Raw genomic sequence first — 23,095 nt, forward strand, 5'->3', positions numbered from 1 at the left:
CCTCCATCCAGAGTCCATGGAGACAAAGCTGGTTTAGAGAAAATAGTTTTTTCTTTTTGGTCAGCTCCTACCTAAATGAAGCAGTGTGGGTTAAGCTCTTGGGAGGACTCAGAGTTCTCGGTGGCCCCCTGGGAAAAGGGGTCCTCAGATGCCTGTCTCTGACTCTCCCTCCCCGCCTTTTATTCAGTATGGAATCGTGCTCGATGCCGGGTCTTCCAGAACCACAGTCTACGTGTATCAATGGCCAGGAGAGAAGGAGAATAATACTGGAGTAGTCAGTCAAACCTTCAAATGTAGCGTGAAAGGTAAGGCCCAAGGGAAGTAAGGGAATGTCATAATGTCCTTCAGAGGCCTGCAGGAGTCCTGAGATGCTGCCCAGAGGCAAGGACTGAGCACTGGGCTGGGTGTCGGGGAAATATGAGACCTTGAGTTAGTGCTGCTACTCATCAGTACAGTGACCTCAGGCCAGTCCCTTCCCTTCTCTGGGTTTCAGATTTCTCATCTGTAAAATGGTGGGGGGGGGGGTGTCAAGAACTGTGAATGGTGTGAGATTCTACCCTGCACTTTCATGGATGCTGGTGGAAGACCCAAGACTCCTGGGTCAGAAACAAAGGAGAGTTTATTACTCACAGAAACAGCTGTAGCCCGAGTATCAGCATTTTCTTGTGCTGGTTCTGAGCCCCAATTTGCACAGGATGATGTAAAAAGGGCCAGATGGTACCTGCTCGCACAGTGGGTTATGTTACAGAAGAGGAACCCTGAGATTAGGGAATCTGAAACATTTATAATGCGTACCTGCCTTTTGCTCTGGAGGGAAACACTATATCTTCTGAGCCTGTTCATTATGCAAATATCCTTGAAAAAATAGTCCAGAACAAAGGCAGTCAGTGCCTCTGCTCATAATGCATAAACATGAGAAATTCAAGGAAAACTGTATTCCAACAGGAAAATTATATTCCAGTTGGCTGTATATGGTGGGGAGGTGGGTAGAGAGAGATAGACAGAGATGGACAATCTGTAAACCAGTAGGCGTTTGTGGCTCTGTTCCAGTAAAGCTTTCTTTATGGACCCTGAAATTTTGAATTTCATATCATTCTCAAATGCCACAAAATATATTAAAAAAAGATTTTCCCCACCATTTAAAAATAATGTAAGAATATCTTAGCTCACAGGCTGTATAATAGAAGGTGGTGAACTGTATATGGCCAGTGAGCTGCCGACCCCTGACACAGAACAGCATCAACATCTTTAATGACCCTCCACGCACTCCCTGCCTCCTCCACAACATATTCGGAATGTTAGATTGATGGTTTACTTGTTCTTCTTTAGTTTTGTCCTTATGCATTTAGTTTTTCCTGGTTTTGAAAATGGAATCAAGCACATATTTATTTAATTAGAAGCAAACGTTTATTCTGTAATTTGCTTTGTTCACTACCACTGGGTTTTTAAGATTCATCTATGCTGCAATGAGTAGCAGTATCTGGTTCATTTTTCCCTGTTGATGGATATTTGTGTTTCCCTGGTAACTAATAAGGTTAAGTATATTTTTATATATTTATGACTCTTTCTATTTCTGTGAAATGCCTGTTCATGTCTTTTGCTCATTTTTCTACCAGACTGCTTGAATTCTTCCTTTTGAGTCCTAGGAATTCTTTATCTATATTCTGAATATGAATGCTTTGCTAGTATTATTATCATATTGTTGCTAATATCCTCTCACAGTTTATGGTGTATCTTTTTAATTTCTTCATGATATCTTCTGATGAATAGAAGTTCTTAATTTTTATGTAGGTACAATTATCAATCTTCTCCCTTTTGGTTTGCACTTTTGTACATTTTATTTAAGAAATCCTTCCCTATCCTGAGGTCATAAAGATATTCTTCTATCAAAAGTTTTGGACTTCCCTGGCGGTCCAGTGGTTAAGACTTCACGCTTCCACTGCAGGGAGCATGGGTTCAATCCCTGGTCAGGGAACTAAGATCCTGCATGACGCATGGAGCAGCCAAAAAAAAAAAAAAGTTTTATAATTTTGCCTTTTACAATTAAGGCTTTAGTCCACATAATCAAGCCCAGTTAGTGAGTGTGTATGTATGCACCACCCTCTTTAGAGCATTATGATCTTTGACTTGGCCTGGATCTTCCCAACCAGTATGTCCTGAACGGGTTACAGGGATACCCTCAGCCTATAGGACAAGTTATAGACTCTGAACCAGTCCTCCCAACCCAAGCAACCTCCTTCATTTCCCTCAATGAGCTGCCCAAATAGAATACTTTCTTGCAGGTCATGGCATGGAAAAAGTTGGGAAGCAGAATTAGCCTTTCCCATAGGGAGACCAAGCGTCTTCTCTGGATAACCAGGGTGCGTTCTGATCATCTGCCCTTCCATGGAGGGCAGCCAAGAGCTCGCCTTCCCTGGGACATAGGTGTCACAGTTAAGATGTCCAGACAGAGTCTGGGATGCAAGGGAGCGATTAGCAATCCACACCCATGGAAGGAAGGCGGAAGGAGGAGGATTGGACAGAAAGAGAAGTCAGATTGCAACCCAGGCCTGACAGAGCTCCAGCCAATTAGAGATGTCCTGCATTGGGTATGAATGGCCTGAAATGGCTGGGCTGTGATCCCCTCATCACTGTCAGTCATTGGATGTTGCCATCCTGGGAAGAAGATGTTGAGCAAGGCAGCTCTCTGGAGCTGAGGCAAACCCCGAAGGAGCTAACTGCTGAGACACTAAGCCTTTCTTTGAAGGGGCATCTGCATGGCACCTCTCTGGGCTCCTCGCAACAGGGGACTTCCATGTTTTCTGAGTACTGCTTGCATTGTTGCCCACAATTCATAAGCGGCAGCACCGTCGCTCAAACTTCAGCCAGAGATCCCATCTCTGTTCTCCTAACTTCTGAGCCATTTCTTCACCCCCAAGCATGAAAGAGGATGCTTTCTTTAGGAAAGAGAGACCAGTCATTCCAAGCGGAGAGGATAGTGTAGGACAGTGATTAAGATGTCACCTTATCCCTACTGCGGGAACTCTAGAAAGTTATCTAACCTCTCTGAGTCTTGACTCACTCATCTCTAAAATAAAAAGCATAATAATAGTAATACCCACCCCACAGGAATTATTTGAATATTAAATGACATAATATATATAAAGCATGTAGCAAATGCCTGGCATACAGTAGGCACTCAATAAGTGTTAGCTATTATTAATTATGGGGCACCACACTTTAGAGTTCCTGGTGGATATTCTTGCTAAAAGGTTATTCTAACATAGTTGTAAGATCTGCCTCTATACCCGGGAGGGCAATTCAGCCAAGTCAGTCCTGATGGCCTCGGACTGTAGAAAGAGGTGGCACTTTCATGGGGAGGGACCCAGGCAGTCTCTCAGGGGTAGGGGCCCTTGGCCCACCCTGGATGTGATTTAGGGGAGGGGCAGGGTCACAGAGCCCACACCACATCCATAAATGGATCTTCCCTTTGATCACAGTAGCCTCAGGGATCCATATATACTCACAATGACCAGAAGACCAAAAATTACAGCTCAAATTACAGAGTTAAAGTTTGGCAAGTGTCATCCCCTGGAAGACAGGCAGCTTCGCCAAGCATAATTTGGGTTTCTAGTTTCTCAGTTGCAAATTTCCCCAGGTCTCCCCTGCCTTGGCCAGTTTGAGGGGTTGGTGAGTGCTTTCTTGCCCAACAGTGTTTCCCGAATGCCCAGGGCCTCAGAAATTTCTTTCTCAGGGGGTCCCTGGTGAGTATCCAGTCCTCAGGTGCTGTTTTCCGCGAGTTCACTGGGTGCTGCTTTAGCTGCCGGTCCCCATGCTGGTGCCTGTTGCTCTGGCTGCTTGTTTTAAAGCCATTCCCTCAGGGTCACTGGTTCCTTGCCTGCCCCTCATCTCTTTTGCAGGAGGCACTGCTCATGGTTCCTGCTGCCTTCTCTCACAGGCAACATTCATGTTTTCCCTTTAAACCAGCAGTTAAAAATTCTTTAAACTCCACTAGAGCCTAAACTTAACCATCTCCTCCACTGAAATACCTTAAAAGAGTTGCTCTAGGGACCAGGCCACTACAGTATTGGAAAGCATCCCTTGCTCATGTCTTTTGCTTTTGTCCCACCTCAAGTAAGTCTTGTGCCAGCTGTCCAACCCTCTCTTCCCAGATTGGAATAGCAGTTTTAGCTCTTTTCTTGGGATTGTGGATCCCAGTATCCCATGAACCTATGAATCCAATCTCCTTTTCCCTCTGGGAGGCTTAAGGAACCTTATGCAAATAGGCCCCCGAGGGGCATGCTCAAATACCCCACATTTCCACATTCTAGCAAGGCTCCTAACCTGTTCCTATCCGGAGACCAGCTCTGGCAGAATATATTTTGTTTGCTCTAGATTGAACTACACAATCCCCTTACTATAGTATTGTGAGCTGATGTGAAAATCTCATTGATTGATTGATTGATTGATTGATGTACTTAATAAATATTTATTGGGCACCTGCTGTCTGCCAGTAACTGTTCTTGACACTGGGAATTCTAAAATAACCAAAATATACAAAGTCTCTGCTGTTACAGAACTTACAGTCTAATGAAGGAGACAGAATAAATGGGTATATGATGTCAGGGAGAAGTGCTGTGAGGAGAAACTAAGCCAGCTAGGTGGATAGAGAGTGATCATTCTATTTCATGGGAGAGCAAAGAAGGTGATAGCTAAGCAGAGACCAAATTGAGATGAGAGAGTGAGCCGTGCACCTGTTTGAGGGAAGAATGTGCTGAGCAGAGGGCGTGGCAAAAGAAAATGCCAAGGGTGACAGCTGCTCAGCATTTTCTAGGAAAAGCAAAGGGGCCGATGTGGCTGGAGCAGAACGAGTAAGAGAAACAAAAGTGAGAAATGAGGCCAAAGCTGTCACTGAGGCCAGCTCATAGAGGACCTTGAGATGCAGTAAGGGGTTTGACATTTACTCAAATGAATTTTCTTCAAAGTATATTGGGAAGCCATCAGGAGATTCTGATCAGGAAACTAACACGATACGACATAATTTTAACGGGTCACTCTGTCAATGTAGAATATGTAGTCAAGAGACTAAGATTAGAAGCAGGGAAACCAGGGCTATTAGAGCAGTGCAAGTGGGAGGTGACGTTTTGGTGGTCTGGCCTACACTGGTGCTTCTCAACATGGGGCGATGTTGCCCCCCAGGGAACGTTTATCAATGCCTGGGACATTTTTTGGTTTTCATAACTGGGGTTGGCCGTGCTGCTGGCATCTAGTAGTAGAGAACAAGGATGCTGCTAACCATTGCATAACTCACAGACAGCCCACAAAACAAAGAATAATCCAGCCCAAAACTTCAGTAGTGCTGAGGTTGAGAAACACTGATCGAGAATGGTTCTGGGGAAGGGAGTGAGAAGTGCTCAGATTTGAGAGGTATTTTGAAAGTAGAGCCAACAAGATTTTTATGATAGATTCAATATGCAGCATCCTGGTTGATGGTGCCTGAACATTAGTTCTGAGCTGACTAACTGCATGCGTGAAGGTACCATCTCCTTAGAGTGGGCAACACTGAGGGTAGAGTAGGTTGGGGCCATGGCAGGGATTAAGGAATTTGGTTTCAAATATATTAAGTTGGAGATGCCTATAAATCATCTAAGTCAAGGGACAGCAAACTTTTCCTGTAAAGAGCTAGAGGATAAATATTTTTCATTTGTTGGCCATATGATCTCTGTTGTAACCATTTAACTCTCCCACTTTAGCATGAAAGCAGCCATAGACAATATGCAGACAAATTAGCATGTATGTATTTCAAGAAAGCTTCATTTATGGACACTTGTACATGCCTAATAGGATACACCCTAAGGACAAAAAGAACTTCAAAAAATCTTAAATTGTTTTCAATAATCCTATAATTGGTGGTAGTGCTTGTCATACTGAGACTGTTGTGTGTGGATTGTGAAATAAAGCAAATGAGTTATTAAGTTGGAGGGGCTGGGAAACAGGCTAGGAAAAGGAAGATAAAGATACAAGATCAATGAACTCAAGGAAGAACCTGAAGTTTTGAATTAGAAATACCGCTAAGAATTCATGATGTGTTTTCTCTTGAAATAAAGTTTTCTCTAGGTCTGTCTTCTGGAAAGGCTTTCAGTAAGCAACCTAGCTTCCAAATTTTGAATGCTAAATACTGTTACTCAATAAAAGAAACCAGGATTCCTTGGAGAAACAGCAGATTCCAGATCTGGGGCAGGAAATATATAGGTCATTGATACATCTCATCATATCAGAAAGCAGAAAAGTTCTTAAAGGTTTCTGAGATCATGTCAAAAGGACTCAGCTGCCAAATTGAAGAGAGCGCCACTGGACAAGATAGGCCACCAATAAGAATAGTAACTGCAATGAATTGAAATATATCAAATATATCTTTAGATTCATATGCCCTTAAACAAACAAACAAACGAACAAAATCCCTTATTGGTTAAATTAGGTAGATACTAGAGATGCAATCTGTATTTTTTAAGCTGGTAAATAAAGGGAAAGAATCAAGCACTTATCCCCTGCCTTCCCTGTACAAACTGTACTGTAGGGTAATCAAATAGTTAACAATGAGGAAGTTTTCCTTTTATAAAAGCATTTTAGGTAAAAAGTGAAGCAAGAATGATGGAAATAAAATATCAGCATTTCATAAACCCTAATGAATGGAGTAATGAATGGATCTAAGCAATGATCATTGATGCTTGTTAACAGCACAAAGAGAGAAACAACCAGATGCTTGTGCCTCTTATTGGAAATGCACATCCTTATAAACTACTCTTTCTGAAAAAGTTCAAACCTGAATCTGATTAAGCCTCTGCATTCAGTTACCAATTTATAGAAAAAAACTGGGACCAAATAACATGTTAAATGAATCACGGGGCTGCAATCAGCAAATTCTAGACTGTGGGAAACTATAAGACAAATGAAATTGCAAGGAAAAAAATGTTTAATTACAAAGAAAAATTAGAAAGGGGGGGCAGAATCTATATATTAAAAGAGACTTAAGAGACATGCCAACCAATTATAATGGATGGAATTTATTTGGGCCCTAGTTCAAACAAACTAGAAAGAAAGAGAGAGGTGGAGGGAGAGAGAGGGAGAGAAAAAAATATGAATATGGGGGGCTTCCCTGGTGGCGCAGTGGTTGAGAATCTGCCTGCCAATGCAGGGCACACGGGTTCGAGTCCTGGTCTGGGAAGATCCCACATGCCACGGAGCAACTGGGCCCGTGAGCCAGTTACTGAGCCTGCACGTCTGGAGCCTGTGCTCCGCAACAAGAGAGGCCGCGATAGTGAGAGGCCTGCACACCGCGATGAAGAGTGGCCCCCACTTGCCACAACTAGAGAAAGCCTTTGCACAGAAACGAAGACCCAACACAGCCATAAATAAAATAAATAAATAAAATTTGAAAAAAGAAAATGCTCCCTATTATAAAAAAAAAAAATATATGAATATGGAGGAAACGTGAACCTTAATTAGATATTTAATTATATTAAGGGATTATTTTTAACATTTTTAGGTAGAATAATGAGACTATGGTTATGTTTCTTTAAAAGAATTCTTATCTTTTAATGATGCATACTGAAATATTTATAGAATGAAATGATACCATGTCCGCAGTTTGCTTCATGAGGAGAGAACGGGAGAGTGCAGATGGAGCAAGACTGATCATTGTTGAAACTGGAAGATGGGTGCATGGGTTTGTTATACTCTTCTCCCTACTTTTATTTATATTTGAAATTTCCATGATGAGAACTTTTTTTTAAAAGCAGGTCTTGGCTCATTACTTTTTTCACCTTTGTAATTCTTTCCTTCCATATTTTGGGAATTGACTCATCTGTGTGACCACATGGAACTTAGCACATACACAATTTTCAGCCCCCTACAAAAACCCATTAATTTCCAGAGCTGATTTATTTTATATTTAAAAGTTGTACTGCTCTTGTTGGTTCCTGGGAAGGCTAAGAAGTGCTGACTGCTTGCTCTTCAGGCTCTGGGATCTCCAGCTATGGGGAAAACCCTCAAGATGCCCCCAAAGCCTTTGAGGACTGCATGCAAAAAGTCAAGGGGCACATTCCAGCCCACCTCCATGGATCCACCTGCATTTACCTGGGGGCCACAGCTGGGATGCGCTTGCTGAGGTAAGGGCTGGAATGGCACACAGGAGCCCTTTGGACCAAAATAACCAGGAATGTGTTGAATTCTTTCCAAGAATGTAACTCTATTTCTGGGAATAAATCCAAAAGAAAGAAGCCCATATTCTGCCATAAATTTAGGCTTTAAAAGTTGGGAAACTTTTAGTCTTTATCTTAATACTCAGAAAGAAACAGTTCTATATTTGATTCCCTTCCCCATGGTGATTTTACTGAGCGCTCTGAAAATAAAAAAGTGACATGAAATCTAATCATGGGATGTACCTCTAGTTTTCCAGAAAAGTAGAAACTGTTTTTGACTCCTGGTATTTTAACACCTGTGGACAACCGGCTCCACTAAATGCAACCCACTATACTACTAAGCTGTGTAGCTTCTACCCATGTACAAAATGTCACTGAGATCTGCTTTCAAATAATGGGATTTCTGCTCCTCACCCCAAAGCCTGTGGCGTTACATAAAAACAAACATCTCATTTCATTCAATTAAGCAGTTCCTTCTAAATTTGTAGCCATGACTTTTAGCCCAGTTGCATTGTTTTTGAATGTCCTTTCTCTTCATTTTTTTCTCCATGATAATATTTCCTTGACCTTGAAATAAAAGAAAAATAGTTTTTAAAAAAAACCCATCAAACTTAAATCTACCTAAATTAAAGGGTAGATGCTGCCCTAAACTTTGATAATAAGGCTTTCTCCCCGAAAGATGACACTCATTCTGCTTCAAAGCCACTTTGTCTGTGATCCCAGGAATGTAAAATTACATGTATTTTCTTCATGTGGGCATGAAGAAAATAAAAAGGAACAACAGAGGCACTTTAAGATGATCATCAAAAAAAATCATGAAGCACTCTCAGTTGGACTGAGCCCTTTCCTTGTAGTTTTCCTCTCCTTTTTTCTATTCCTATGTGCTGGTTGACCAAGTAGAATGCGGAAAGAAGTCAGATTTCTTTGCTTACTCTTGGAATCTGCAGTGTGTTTTCAAAATTATTGTGTTTACCTGAAATAGAAATGTCATAGAAATCCCCTTCTTCTGCCTTTTCTTTCTTATGGAAACAAAGAACCCAACTTTTTCTTGGTTGCTTTTTTCTCCCAGTCCTCTCGGTGAGAAATCATTCAAAGGCTCTGTAATTTATAGCCCATGACAAAAACCATGGAATACAAAAGTTTGCCAGTTGGGGAAAAAGTGAATGTCGCATTTGAATAAATTAAATATTAATGCCTCCTTGTGAAACTTTCTGATGGTGATCCATTTCTTCTGAGGAACTAGTTGATATTTTAATTGCTAGAAAAGTCAAATATAGAAAAAACAATAATTTGAGAATCTCTGGGATGGGAATTAATAAAACTAGGAAAATTCTTAATTATTTTCCAAGCGGTGATAATTTGCTACTGAACTGGAATGGACTTCTGCTTGTAGCATTTCTCTTTCTTCTTCTTCAGCCAAGAGTGAGCCAGTGCCCCTGGCTTTCTTAACCCACTGATGAAAGGGAAAAGAGTCTCCCAAGTGAGCTTTCTTTCATAAAATGACAGCAGATGAATGATATTATTACTCTACATCATGGGTGGCATGAACGCTATGTTACCACTCCTCCATGGGTCAGCACACTAATGAATTTCAATTCAGTGACAGCCATGATGGCCATCATATCCTCTCACGATGAAGCCCTCCCAAAGAGCAAAGCTGGGACAGCTGAAAACTCAACCCTCTTCCTTTCCCCCTCCCCCCTAAGCTCCCCTTCCTTCTGGCCTGATGAGGGCTTCTTTATATGGTGCCCCAAGAGATTACTTATGCCACTCCTATGCCTTCACCGATCTCCTTTCCTCTGCTGATCTGAGACAGAGCAATGGTGACTGAGTAGGAGGCTCTTTTCATTAGCTGGTTGCTAGAGAGAGGGATAGGAACAGGTAGGGGAGGAGAGAACAAGCGGTATTTTTACTGGTAGCTATTTTCCTGCTTGGCAATTTGACAGGTAACAAGTGCATCCTGCCTTGCCTGGGAGGCTTCAACTTGTACAGGGGGTTGCCATGTCTTATATACATCTGGAAAACTGTCCCTGCCTGAAGGGGATGGGGGTGTTATTTTAAGATTGTTGTCTGGGCACTCAGCCTTTTGTGTTCTGTGCCTTGCATAGGTTGCAAAACGAAACAGCAGCTAATGAAGTCCTTGCGAGCATCCAAAACTACTTCGAGTCTCAGCCCTTTGATTTTAGGGATGCTCAAATCATTTCTGGGCAAGAGGAAGGGATTTATGGATGGATTACAGCCAACTATTTAATGGGAAATTTCCTGGAGGTGTGTGAAAACAAATGCATGGTTTTTAATCTTGCTGTTTATCCTGTCCCCTGTGGTTGGTAACTTAAGCAGAGGTACATGCCAACAGGGCCATCTGTCCTGCATTGTTCCTATCATGTAATGAATTAGGGAAACATCTATGATACAACAGCTAAGAAAAGACACGTATAGCTAGGACAAAGCCGTGGATCCTAAACAGGACCAAATGCATGGGGGAGGGGGAATATCATCATTTTACTAGCTAATAAGAAATTAGAGGCAGGGGAGGATCCAAATCTAGCAGTGGGCTATGAGTCTTTTGAAGGACACCTGGAAAATGACCCTTCCAAGAAGTCCCATAGCCATCTGGAATTTACAGAGCCCTCAGGCAGCTTTCTTCCCAACTCATTCTGTGTCCTCAGGTCTCCTCACATTCCAGTCTCCATACTTCCTGCTCCTTTGGTGCAGAGGACACCATACTATGTTCAGCCTAAGACCTATTTTCTTCCCCCTTGAATATATTTTTAATTAAATTAAATTAATTTAGTTAATATTTTGGAAAATTCACATAAAAATCCACATTTCTGCCCCCTTCACTCCCCAAAAGTTGGAGGAGCTGGTCACAGCAGACTCACATTTCTGCATGGCAACAACCAACTGGAACAGAGTATAGCTGATGCATTCCCCAGTTTGTCCCAGGTCCCACCATTCCCTACAGTCTACACCTCATTCCCTATTGTCTACTCACTCATTTATGTTGCCTGTACAGTCCCTGTAAGCATTTGAGTTCACCACCCCTGAAATAAAGGAGAGATCTGGCCCTGAATGCTTCCCATGTCATACTTCTTAGCAATAAGAGATGGGTCTTGGGTGAAGAACCCTAGCCAACCAGAGATGGTACCTTTGGTCTTTTTTCTTGTTTCTTTTTCCCACTGTGTAGAAGAGCCTGTGGCATATGTGGGTGCATCCGAATGGAAAGGAGACCACAGGTGCCCTGGATTTAGGCGGTGCCTCCACCCAAATATCCTTCGCGGTGGAAGAGAAGAATGTGGGGCTGAACACCAGCGACATCGTGAAGGTGTCCCTGTATGGCTATGAGTACACACTCTACACACAGAGCTTCCAGTGTTATGGCCGGAATGAGGCTGAGAAGAGGTTTCTGGCAATTCTCGTTCAGGTACCTGAGCCAGGGGACAACAGGTATTCCCTCGGGGGTCTTAGCTGAGAGGAAGATGCCTTGCCTTCTGGGGTCTGTCCTTTCCACTCCAATTAGAAGGTGGATGGAAACAGCAGCATTTTCCTGTGTACTTGTGGGCATCCAAGCTCTCTCTCTCTCTGATGTGTTGACCATTTCCAGTGTATTTGAGTCAGAAGTCCAGGGAAATTCCAGAGCTCCAGATGTTTTATAAATGATTCAGGACTTGGGATCCCTTTATGGACACAAGCTGTTTTAAACCAGTAGCTAAATAAACCTGAGAATGTTGAGACTCCCCTGAGTGCAGACAAAATAATAAAAGTGGTCACATGGGAAATGCTTGCTGACAGGGGAGAGGGCAGAGCCCTCCCCAGGCTCAGGCTTCTTTTACATGAGCCTATATTAGGCAGATTTCATGCCCTTTATATGGTGGGATCTTAGAGCAGCCGAATTCCATCACATCAGTCAGTAATTCATATGGTAAATGATGAATTAGGCACAGATGGCTACTTCAGGCATCAGCTAGAAGGCTGTCACTAATATGAACTTGACATTAGTACTGTATGTGTCAGCAAGGGCACTAGCACCATGGATGCGACCCGAGATCCCAAACTCCAGTGCTAAGGGGACATCAATCTCAGCCATGGCTGAGAAGGGAAGCTGAAGACGAAGGGAAAACGAAGGGAAGGAGGCTTGATCACCTAGAGGGGCATGGGGCCAACCGGAGGCCACAGATCCTGGCTTCTGATGGGGCCCAGGGGCAGGAGACAAGAGCTGGGTCAGCATATGAACATAGTGGACACAGCATCAGTAGCTTAACCCCCACCACTGCAACCTACTTTGGTCATTGAAGAAGGAAGCAGTATTCCCCAGCCATTAGCCTGTAGAAAATTGGGTTGGTTTACAAAAGTGTCATCAGCAGAACTCACATCTTCAGATCCCTGTATTTACTGAGTAGTCATGCAGGGTAGGTGGTGAGAATTCACCCTCCAGGTCTGGCCCTCTTCCCAAAACTTCTCTTTCAGCCTCACAGGAAAGGCTGGAGCCCCAGTACACATGCATGCCACATGTATTGTTGGGAGAGCCTGAGCACTCCTGGGAAGGACAGAGCGGGAACCCTGCAGGCAGCCCTGAGCTACACTTCCATGGCTCAGGAGACTCAGTGCCCACCCCAGACTCTCATCCACCCTACACTCAGCCAAACCAAACCCCACACGGAGCTTAACCAACCCTCGTTAACTGGGGCTCCTCTTTTCTCTCTCTCCTTTTATTTTTAGCAATACTTATTGCCCCTTCCTCCAGCTCTGGCCCTGGCGGGGGTGGAGGGTGGAGCAGGGGCTCCTCTGAACTTTAGACAGGAAAAGGGAAGCAGGTGAAATCACCCTTTTTCCAGGATGAGTGGAGGTTTGAGAAGCTAACCTCTTAAATTTGACTGGCCCTGAGGAAGAGAGTGTGTGTGTGTGTGTTTATGCACACACTCCTACAGTGTTTATTAAAGAATGTCTATGTACCCAACAGTCTACAGTAGAGAAGTGAATACTCCACCTGGGTAAGGTCTCATTTGGGTTTGAGAATGCAGGTCTCAAGGTGTGAGCCCAGGACTGGGGGCAGAGGTGGGAGACCCCAGCCCCTCACTATAGATAGTCAGGTCACAGGGACAGGGTGTGTCTCCAACTTGCCTGATAACATCTGGATGCCTGAGAGGGTGGCTCTGCCCTCTAAGCCTTCTGACTCAGGTGAGGGGAGGGATCCAGGTGTGATGAGGATCACCCACAAATGCAAGTCCCGACTTGCCTGACCAATACTTTCATGTCCCAAAGATGTGTTGCCAAGCCCCAACTTAGAAGGTTCTCAAAGATTACTGCATCATGAACTGGCTGAGTAAATGCCACCAGTCCAGGACTCATTTCCCGGTCTGTAATATGAGGGGCTGTAGCCCCTTATAAGTGTGGTGAGAGTGACACCTAGATATACACTTGGCAAATTATTTTCTTAATAAGGAGTCTCCAGTCACCCCAGGGCTCAAGTCTCACTCTGAGAGCATGTTAGACGTTAGGGACATGAATTCACTTTCTCTTCCTCTTTAAGTAAGACTTAAGTATTTATTTATTTTTGGCTGCATTGAGTCTTCATTGCGGCACGTGGGCTTTCTCTAGTTGTGGCGAGTGGGGGCAACTCTTCGTTATGGTGCGCGGGCTTCTCACTGAGGTGGCCTCTCTTTGTTGCGGAGCATGGGCTCTAGGCACGCAGGCTTCAGTAGTTGTGGCACGAGGGCTCAGTAGTTGTGGCTCGCGGGCTCTAGAGCTCAGGCTCAGTAGTTGTGCCTCATGGGCTTAGTTGCTCCGCGGCATGTGGGATCTTCCCGGACCAGGGCTTGAACCCGTGTCCCCTGCATTGGCAGGTGGATTCTTAACCACTGCGCCACCAGGGAGGTCCTCTTCTGTTTTTAAAGTAACACATGTTCAGTGAAAAAAAATTTAGAAAATACAGACATAAAAAATATAAATAATAAACAAACAAAACCTGGAATTAGCCACCATCAACACAGTATTGCATTTTCTTCCAGATTTTTTTTTCATGCAGGAATATGTGTAGTATTTACAAATTTGGCTTCATATGGTTTATATATAATTTTATATCCAGCTTTTTTTTAACCTAACAATATATTGTGAGCAGTTTCCTGTGTTGTTAAACATCTTTTGAAATTATTACTTTTATAGGTGCATAATATTCCAAATACCATTATTTAGAAAGAAAAACTATATTGGTCATTTTATTATAAAAGAAAGTACATGACCCTTTCATGCCAGTGCCCTGCAAACACTAAATTCAGGGAAGATTTATTGAATGTTGAGGGCCTAAGCAACTTGGCACACTGGCAAATTATATTTAAGGAATGCCATAACAAATAATTCACACTCCAAAGAGAGAAGTGAAATAATCTTTACTGAGCTTCTTCTGCCAGAAATAATTTATATTATCTTGCTTCTTCTCCAAGCCAAGCCAGAAATGATTTAATTATTTAAAAAGTATAAGGCAGATTTGGAGGGAGAAACTAAATAATCAGTTGGTTGATTTGATTTTTTTCTTTCAACGAATATTTCAGCCATAGGGTGACCATGGCATGATACGTTACAAATTAGACATAACACCTTTTGAACACCATAGATTTTTTCATACCACTGAGGCAGAAGGGGGCCTGTTTGCTGCCTCCACAGAGTCATATGAAGATCTTTCTGCAGAACACTCATGTCAGTTATACTGGATGAGTGTTGGACTTCTGTAGGATTCTGTGTAGAATCCTACCACTGCCTTTTGTTAAATGATTACATTGTTTTAATGTGTACCTCAGTTTCCTCAGCAGTAAAATGAAAGAGTTGGGCTAAGTGTTTTCTGGGTCAAGATTTTACAGTAGGGGGTAAAATAGGCCTTGGTAGCTTTGAAATTAGAATTTGAATCCAATTTCTTGGGAAAGAGAGTCCATAAATAGAACCAAACACATTTTGGAATTCAGCATTTGATAAAGGGAACATTTTTTTTTTTAAAGGGAACATTTTTGACCATAGATAAAAATTGGATAATCATCTGGAAAAAGTAAAATCAAATCCCAATCTTAATACCAAATTAATTACAAATAGATCGAAGATTTCTATGTAACAGGATATTTATTACAGCATTGTTTTGTAATGGCAAATGATTGGAAACTACCTAAATTTTCCTCTAGAGGGGACTCCCTAAATAAATTATAGTTTATTTGTACAGTGGAGTGCTATGCAGCTTCTAAAAAGCCACTCTTACACTTACAATGAAAGGAAAATCTCAAAGATATATTTTTAAGTAAGAAAAGCAAGGGGCAGAACAGTGTGTATACAGTACTACCATTTATGATTTAAAAATTTTAGGGACTTCCCTGGTGGTGCAGTGGTTAAGAATCCACCTGCCAATACAGGGGACATGGTTTCGAGCCCTGGTCCGGGAAGATCCCACATGCCACGGAGCAACTAAGCCCATGAGGCACAACTACTGAGCCTGAGCTCTAGAGCCTGCGAGCCACAACTACTGAGCCCTCGTGCCACAACTACTGAAGCCCGCGTGCCTAGAGCCCGTGCTCAGCAACAAGAGTGAAGTCACCGCAATGAGAAGCCCACGCACCACAACGAAGAGTAGCCCCCGCTCGCCACAACTAGAGAAACTCCGCACGCAGCAACGAAGACCCAATGCAGCCAAAAATAAATAAATAACTTCATTAAAAACAAAAAATTTTTTTTAATTTTTAAATTTTGAAAAGAAAGAGAAGGGAAAAGAAAATATATTTGCACATGCATATAAGAAGTATACACAGAATCTCTGGTAGAATACACAAAACTGGCAATAGTGGTTACTTCCAGGGAGGGAATCTGGGTGGGGAAAGTGGGTGGGAGGGAGCCTTAATTTTCATAATATATTTATTTGTACCTTTTGAATTATTTTTTTAGGTGGATAGATAACATTCTCTTCAAAATGGTCAATGAATCTAAACATATCTTGTTTTCTCATCAAAATGGAGTTCATAAAACCTGCTTCACAGGGCTGTGGTAAGGGCTGGAGCAGACAGTGTAAGCAAGAGCCTAGTGTTGTGCCTGGTGCAGGGTGACCATCCCCCCACCCCGACTTGAGTTATCTAGACAACCTGGGAGCTCCCTTCTACACTGACGCAGAATGGCCTTTTTTCCGTTTCTCTCTTGGCATTGGCGGGGGACAACAGTAAGGATTTGCACTGAGGATTTGTACTTGGGCCTCCACAAAACAGTGATATCTAACACCTCACTCTTGTACCTACAGAATTATACCACTGAAACCACATTTGCCAACCCCTGTTACCCTCGGAATTACAAAACCGCCTTCACTGAGGCACATGTGTTTGGCAGCCTGTGTACAGAGGACCTGAGACCTGAAAGTTATGATCCCAACAACAGCATCACTTTTGAAGGAACCGGGGACCCATCACTGTGTAGGGAAAAGGTGGCTTCCCTATTTAACTTCAGTGCTTGCCATGACCAAGAAGCCTGTTCCTTCAATGGGGTATATCAGCCAAAAGTTAAAGGGTCATTTGTGGTAAGGGCAAAACTATGGAAAGATTCCTTTTTTTCCCCATTGAATATTTCTTTCTCACCTTTCTGTTTTTCCTCTGCTAGCTGTTTCCCACTTCCTTATTCAGTACCCTGAAACCTCCATATTATACCCCATTCTGAGAACTGATTTCCTTCTGCACGACTTCCTTACAGGCTTTTGCAGGATTCTACTACACAGCCAGTGCTTTCAACCTTTCGGGTAGCTTTTCCCTGCACACCTTCAACTCAAGCACCTGGAATTTCTGCTCACAGAATTGGGGTAAGGTCAGTATTTAAAGAGAAAGGATCCATACTGGTATGAAACAGTAGAGCAGAGTAGATTCCATTTGTGTGCATGTGTGTGTATATTCTGAATTTGACTTTTATGCTGTCCTCCTTTCACCATATCCGTAAGATGGGGGTAGTAAGGGACCCCACCTCATAACTGCATTGTGGATTAATGTTCTAACCATGGGCACAATGATTATAACAGTGTTTGGCACATCATAAGCACTCTATAAACTTAGATTGTTCTTCTGTGATGTTGTATAGGGATTTTTATTTTTTGGAAATATAGGAGATATGGTGTATATGTACAATGGAATATCACTCAGCCATAAAGAAGAATGAAATTTTGCCATTTGCAACATGAGTGGACCTGGAGGGTATTATGCTTAGTGAAATAAGTCAGATGGAGGAAGACAAATACTGTATGTTATCACGTACATGTGGAATCTCAAAAATAAAACAAATGAACATAAAACAGGGATATTTTTATCATTGTATTATTTTATAGTAATTATAATTATTAAATTCTGGGTGATAAGATTCTTTAAAATATGACGGCTGACCTAAGCTGTTCTGAAATGTGGTTTTCTTTAATTTTTTAAATTTATTTATTTTATTTTTGGCTGCATTGAGTCTTCATTGCTGCGTGCCGGCTTTCTCTAGTTGCAGTGAGTGGGGGCTACTCTTCGTTGCGGTGTGCAGGCTTCTCATTGCGGTGGCTTCTCTTGTTGCGGAGCGTGGGCTCTAGGCACGTGGGCTTCAGTAATTGTGGCGCACGGACTCAGTAGTTGTGGCTCATGGGCTCTAGAGTGCAGGCTCAATAGTTGTGGCACACGGGCTTAGTTGCTCCACGGCATGTGGGATCTTCCCGGACCAGGGCTCAAACCCGTGTCCCCTGCATTGGCAGGCGGATTCTTAACCACTGCGCCACCAGGGAAGTCCCTGAAATGTGTGTTTTAAAACCTGCCTCCAGGGCTTCCCTGGTGGCACAGTGGCTGAGAGTCCGCCTGCCAATGCAGGAGACACAGGTTCGATCCCTGGTCCGGGAGGATCCCACATGCCGCGGAGCGGCTGGGCCCGTGCACCACAACTGCTGAGCCTGTGCCCTAGAGCCTTCAAGCCACAGCTACTGAGTCCCACGCGCCTGGAGCCCGTGCTCCACAACAACAGAAGCCACCGCAATGGGAACCCGCGCACAGCAACGAAGACCCAACGCAGCCATAAATAAATAAATAAATAAATAAATAAATTTATTAAAAAAAAAAAAAGAAATGTATAAAACCTGCCTCCTCCCTGTTTTGAACCTGCCTTCAGCTCCCACTGCTGCTCCCCCGGTTTGATGAGGAGTACGCTCGCTCCTACTGCTTCTCAGCCCACTATATCTACCACTTGCTTGTAAACGGATACAAATTCACCGAGAAGACCTGGCTCCAAATACATTTTAAAAAAGAGGTAAGTCAAAGCACAAACTGTTTCCTCCTCTTTCTCTCAAAATAGATGTTTGTGTGTATGTGTGTGAATGAAATGTAGAAGATAAGCGGGACTTGGGGATTTAACTTGCTAAATGGAGCCAATGAGACTTGATCCCTGGTGAGTTTATGAGAAGAGATGATTCTAGGGGAATTCAGAGGAAGTGGTCATCAGAAACCTTCCACATGAGTTAAGGATTGGATGCCAAGCACCGTGGCCTCTGAGCTCCGTGGCGGCAGCACTTGTTTTATCGTCCTCATATTCCTAGCATTCAGCACAGGGCTGAGAACATGGAAGGTGCTTAGTAAATGTTGTTGAGTGAATACATAAATATGTTAAGGAACAGAGATTTTCATCCTGACAAGAAGCTTCAAATGTAACAATTTTGTTAAGAGAATAGTAACTAATTGCTCTCCATTTTACACAAATGTCAGAGTGAGATCTATGCTTCAGAGAACAGGGATTAAATAAGCAGCATTAAATGAAAATTTGATCTTAGAATGAGTCTGAGGTCACTGTATTCACTCTCAAGTGTCCAGAATGGTCCAATGCTGGAATTACAGCTCTTACCAGGTGACTATTTGGTGAGGGGCCTCTGTACCTTGCTTTCAGGACTCAGCCTTGCTGATATTTTCATCCAGCACTCTGTTCCCCAGATTCTGGGAGGGTTTTCTCATTTCAGGAATAGCAGATGTAAAGCCTGAAGTATGTCTGGAGTCAGTCTGTTCGATGTTAGCTTCGGCAATAATTAGATTAAAGCAAGCAATATCCAGCATTAGGCCTGTGACTGTTTACTTTTACATAGATAAAACTGAGTCATCTATAAAAATTAAGGATGTCTGGAGATGTTTAAGGACTGTTGGTGGCATGTACTCTCCAAGCTTTGTTTCTAATTAATCTAATTACCAGGAAAGTACATTATGAGAATGGGGAATGATTTTCCATTAAATACCAATTTGGGGGGATACAGAATTCTACGTTTCCAGTTCCTTTCCTTTATTTACAAAGAATTTAATACTCAGTCAAATTAGTATTCAAATGTGAGGGTATAAAAAGACTTCAGAAGATTTGCCATGCAAAGATTTACATCCAAAATATTTTTGGAGGACGTGATCAAATAAGGAGAGAAATAAATCCAGATGTATAAAAATATAGGAAGTAAGAATAAATGATGTTGTGGCTTAAAATTTATATTAAAAAAGAAAAAAGAAAACTAACACCAAAGAAAAGTAAAAGAGAAGAATCCATTTATAACAACCCAGAATTCTAGTATAGCTAAGATCCAATGTGATGGGGGTATGGTTGAGGGTCATAGGATACAGGGACATAAGAGTGGCCTAAAACGCTCATCTTGTAAAGTGGAACATATTTATATCATTTTTAAGGCAATAAAGGAAAAAAATAAACATAGGGAAATAGCACTTATTGAAAATTTAAAACTAAGGTATTAGAAAGCAGTCCAAATATATCAATAATCACAATAATCATAAATGGACTAAACCTACCAGTTAAAAGGCACTGTCAGATTGGATTTTTTTAAATGAAGTATATGTTGTTTATAAGAGAAACAGTCTTTAAGGACATGGAACGTTTTTTGGGTTTTCTTTAAATTTTATTGAAGTATAGTTGATTTACAATGTTGTGTTAATTTCTGCTATACAGCAAAATGATTGTTATACATATATATATTCTCTTTCGTATTTGTTTCCACTATGGTTTATCATAGGATATTGAATATAGTTCCCTGTGCTATACAGTAGGACCTTGTTGTTCATCCATCCTATATATAATAGTTTTCATCTGCTAATCCCAAACTCCCAATCCATCCCTCCCCCACCTCCCTCCCCCTTGGCAACCACAAATCTCTTCTCTATGTCTGTGAGTCTGTTTCTGTTTTGTTCATTTGCAAAGGACATGCAAAGTTTGAAAGTTAAAAAAAATTTTTTTAACTATCAGGCAAATACTACCCAAAAGAAAATTGGTGTAGCTTTTTAATATCTGACAAAATAGTCTAAGATAAAGAGCATCATTTAAGATAGAGAGGATAGAAGATTGCAAATTTGAAACATTTATACATCTAATAAAATAGCCAAAAAACATGTAAACAAAAATTGATGGAACTACCAGATGAAACTGACGAAGTCTGCCTCCCACTTAAACTGACCTTCTTTTCTTTTTTTTTTATTTTTATTTTTATTTTTTTTTTTGATATTTATTTGGCTGCACCAGGTCTTAATTGCAGCACGCGGGACCTTCATTGCTGTGTGTGGGATCTTCAGTTGCGACATGCGGGATCTTTTTTTTGGTTTTGGCATGTGGGATCTTTTTTTTAGTTGCGACACGCAGGCTCTTAGTTGCGGCATGCAGGATCTAGTCCCCTGACCAGGGATTGAACCCGGGCCGCCTGCATTCAGAGTGTGGAGCCTTAATCGCTGGACCACCAGGGAAGTCCCCTGACCATCTTTTCTTAGAAACTGGTCCTGGGTTCAGTAAAACATGCATCACCCTCTTTCTTTAGCTATAGACACTTCTGTACCCGATGACAGAAAAACTTTCACTGTTATTAACTGTGCCCTCTTCACGCTTGGCTGCGACGAGGCTGTGAGGATTAGTTCTTCTGGCTGTTTCCTCTACAGTGTGGGAGATTGGGCCCTTGAGGCTTTGTGGTCACAGTGATCTGGGTTCTAGCCCAGTCTCTGCAGTGTCTGAAATTAGGCAAGTCCTTTGACCTCCTTAGGCCACAGTTTCCTGGGGGTGTCTCAGGAGGGTGACCATGGTGTGCCCTGGGGATGTAATCCGTGCCTCAAGCCCAGCCCTGAGAACTGAGCCGTCTCCTCTACTCCACAGGTGGGGAACAGCAGCATAGCCTGGTCTCTCGGCTACATGCTCAGCCTGACCAACCAGATCCCAGCCGAAAGCCCCCTGATTCGCCTGCCCATCAAGCCGTCTGCCTTTATGGGCACCCTCGCCTTCTTCGCAGCAGTGGCCTTGCTGTGTCTGACATATCTTGTGTACCTGTGTGTGTCGTCCAGGAATCAGAGGCGCTCCCAGCATGCCTTGGACAACACACTGGACTCTGAGTGAGCCTCACAATGTGGCTCCTGGAGCCTGAGGGCTGCCCATAACCAGCCTGGGGGGCACCAAACAATGCAAGCAAAATGTCCATCTTCAGGAAACACAGCTAAAGTCCAATGCCTGTGTGCCTCTCAGATACTGATTTATGCCAAAGCACCTCTTGGGGAGTCTCTCAACTGTTCTGTGTACATTGCTCCGCCAGAGACCCCACCACCCACTAGCTGACCTATTGGGGACCAGAGGAGAAACAGGCCATCAAGGTCAGGCTCTTTCATCCAAGTGCCCCAGAGGAAGAGTAAGTTGAGAATATGACAGTTTAATGTTAAAGAATATGCCAGTTTAACGTTGAAGAATTGACCTCAGGGCTCAGTTTGCATTCTCCCTCCTTCAAAAATGCCGTATTCCTCCCAGCGGGTTTGGAAGCTGTCAGGTGTCTAGTAAGCATCTGGCCCCGTCAGATATCTCATTTTATGGCTTCCTCTCATTGGTCCTTAACTAAGACTTTCCTTAACAACCCCCAAAACATTGAGCTCCCTCAGACTGGGAGAACATTGTATCTGGGGGAAAAGCCTCCTTTACCCCAAGGACAGTGGCCCCAGCCAAGCTTCTGTCATGTAGGCAGAACCTGAAGGACAGAGACACGCAGAATGTCTACCAGAAAACTACAGGCCATTCCTGAAGTGGGATTCCCTCTCAGGGCTCTGGTCGTTAGATCGCCACCTGTGTGTGTATCATCCTCCTTGCCTCCCCTTCCCATTGCTGTGTCCCCCTGTAAAACGTTTATTCCTAGCAAGGCTATCATCTTCCAGATCATTCTGCCTTTGCTAGGCTTTTGCTTACGGTTGGCTTTCCATCGTTAGCACCGTATGCATTTCACCCACCATTCCGACAGGTACACCTGATGCTGTCACAAGACATCCTCTTCTATGATTTGCTTACCAATTATCAGTACTTTCCTAGATGGTAGGCCTCTGCATAGTAGCCACAGTTCTTGACTTTGGGAAAAGAAAAGGAAGCTGCGGGGACATTTAACTCCAAAGTGGGATGGGAAAGAACTCTAGCAAGTCCAATGGCTACAAATTAAAAATAAACATTCTTTCAGATTATAGTTTGTTCGCTGAATACAGAATAAATGACTCTTATTTTATTGTGACTTGCAGTATGTGTGTTTGTTACCTTGCATATGGTACTCTTTCTCCTAAGGACCCAAGGTGGCATTTATGAAAGGAAGTTTTAAAAAGTAAAAAAATTTTCTTAAGGAAACGTTCCTAGTGCATTAAGAAAGACATGCATTAATATCACCTTTATTCCAGAGAGTTCAAAGTGCTTCACTTTAATAAATCTTTGTTTCCTTAAGATAACTGAGTCAAACATTTCCTTACTTTTTTTGACATTACAAAGCTTCTGTGAGGCTACAACCTGCCACTCAGATCTTGATTCCCACCCAGAATGGCTGCTCCTGTCCCAAAGTGCACCTTTGTTCACACAGTTCTTCCTACCTAGACTGTGGGTCATCCTCCCACCCATCCAAATAATATTTCTAAAGGCCC

The 23,095-nt window shown here is 42.7% G+C and overlaps 1 protein-coding gene across 1 annotated transcript in view; it reads left to right on the forward strand.

Moving 5' to 3' along the window:
* ENTPD3 (ectonucleoside triphosphate diphosphohydrolase 3) overlaps positions 1 to 22,698 on the forward strand; it is a 34,604-nt gene extending 11,906 nt beyond the window's left edge. Inside the window, exons 4-11 of the mRNA XM_068557948.1 lie at positions 188 to 305; positions 7,997 to 8,147; positions 10,289 to 10,448; positions 11,368 to 11,604; positions 16,444 to 16,716; positions 16,887 to 16,997; positions 18,315 to 18,452; positions 21,318 to 22,698. Coding sequence (XP_068414049.1) covers positions 188 to 305; positions 7,997 to 8,147; positions 10,289 to 10,448; positions 11,368 to 11,604; positions 16,444 to 16,716; positions 16,887 to 16,997; positions 18,315 to 18,452; positions 21,318 to 21,554 — 1,425 coding nt within the window. The 3' untranslated portion in view covers positions 21,555 to 22,698. The remainder of the gene's footprint in view (positions 1 to 187; positions 306 to 7,996; positions 8,148 to 10,288; positions 10,449 to 11,367; positions 11,605 to 16,443; positions 16,717 to 16,886; positions 16,998 to 18,314; positions 18,453 to 21,317) is intronic.
* The last annotated feature ends 397 nt before the right edge of the window (positions 22,699 to 23,095 follow it).

Source organism: Eschrichtius robustus, chromosome 12 (genome assembly GCF_028021215.1).
Source record: "Eschrichtius robustus isolate mEscRob2 chromosome 12, mEscRob2.pri, whole genome shotgun sequence".
NCBI classification, from domain to species: Eukaryota; Metazoa; Chordata; class Mammalia; order Artiodactyla; family Eschrichtiidae; genus Eschrichtius; species Eschrichtius robustus.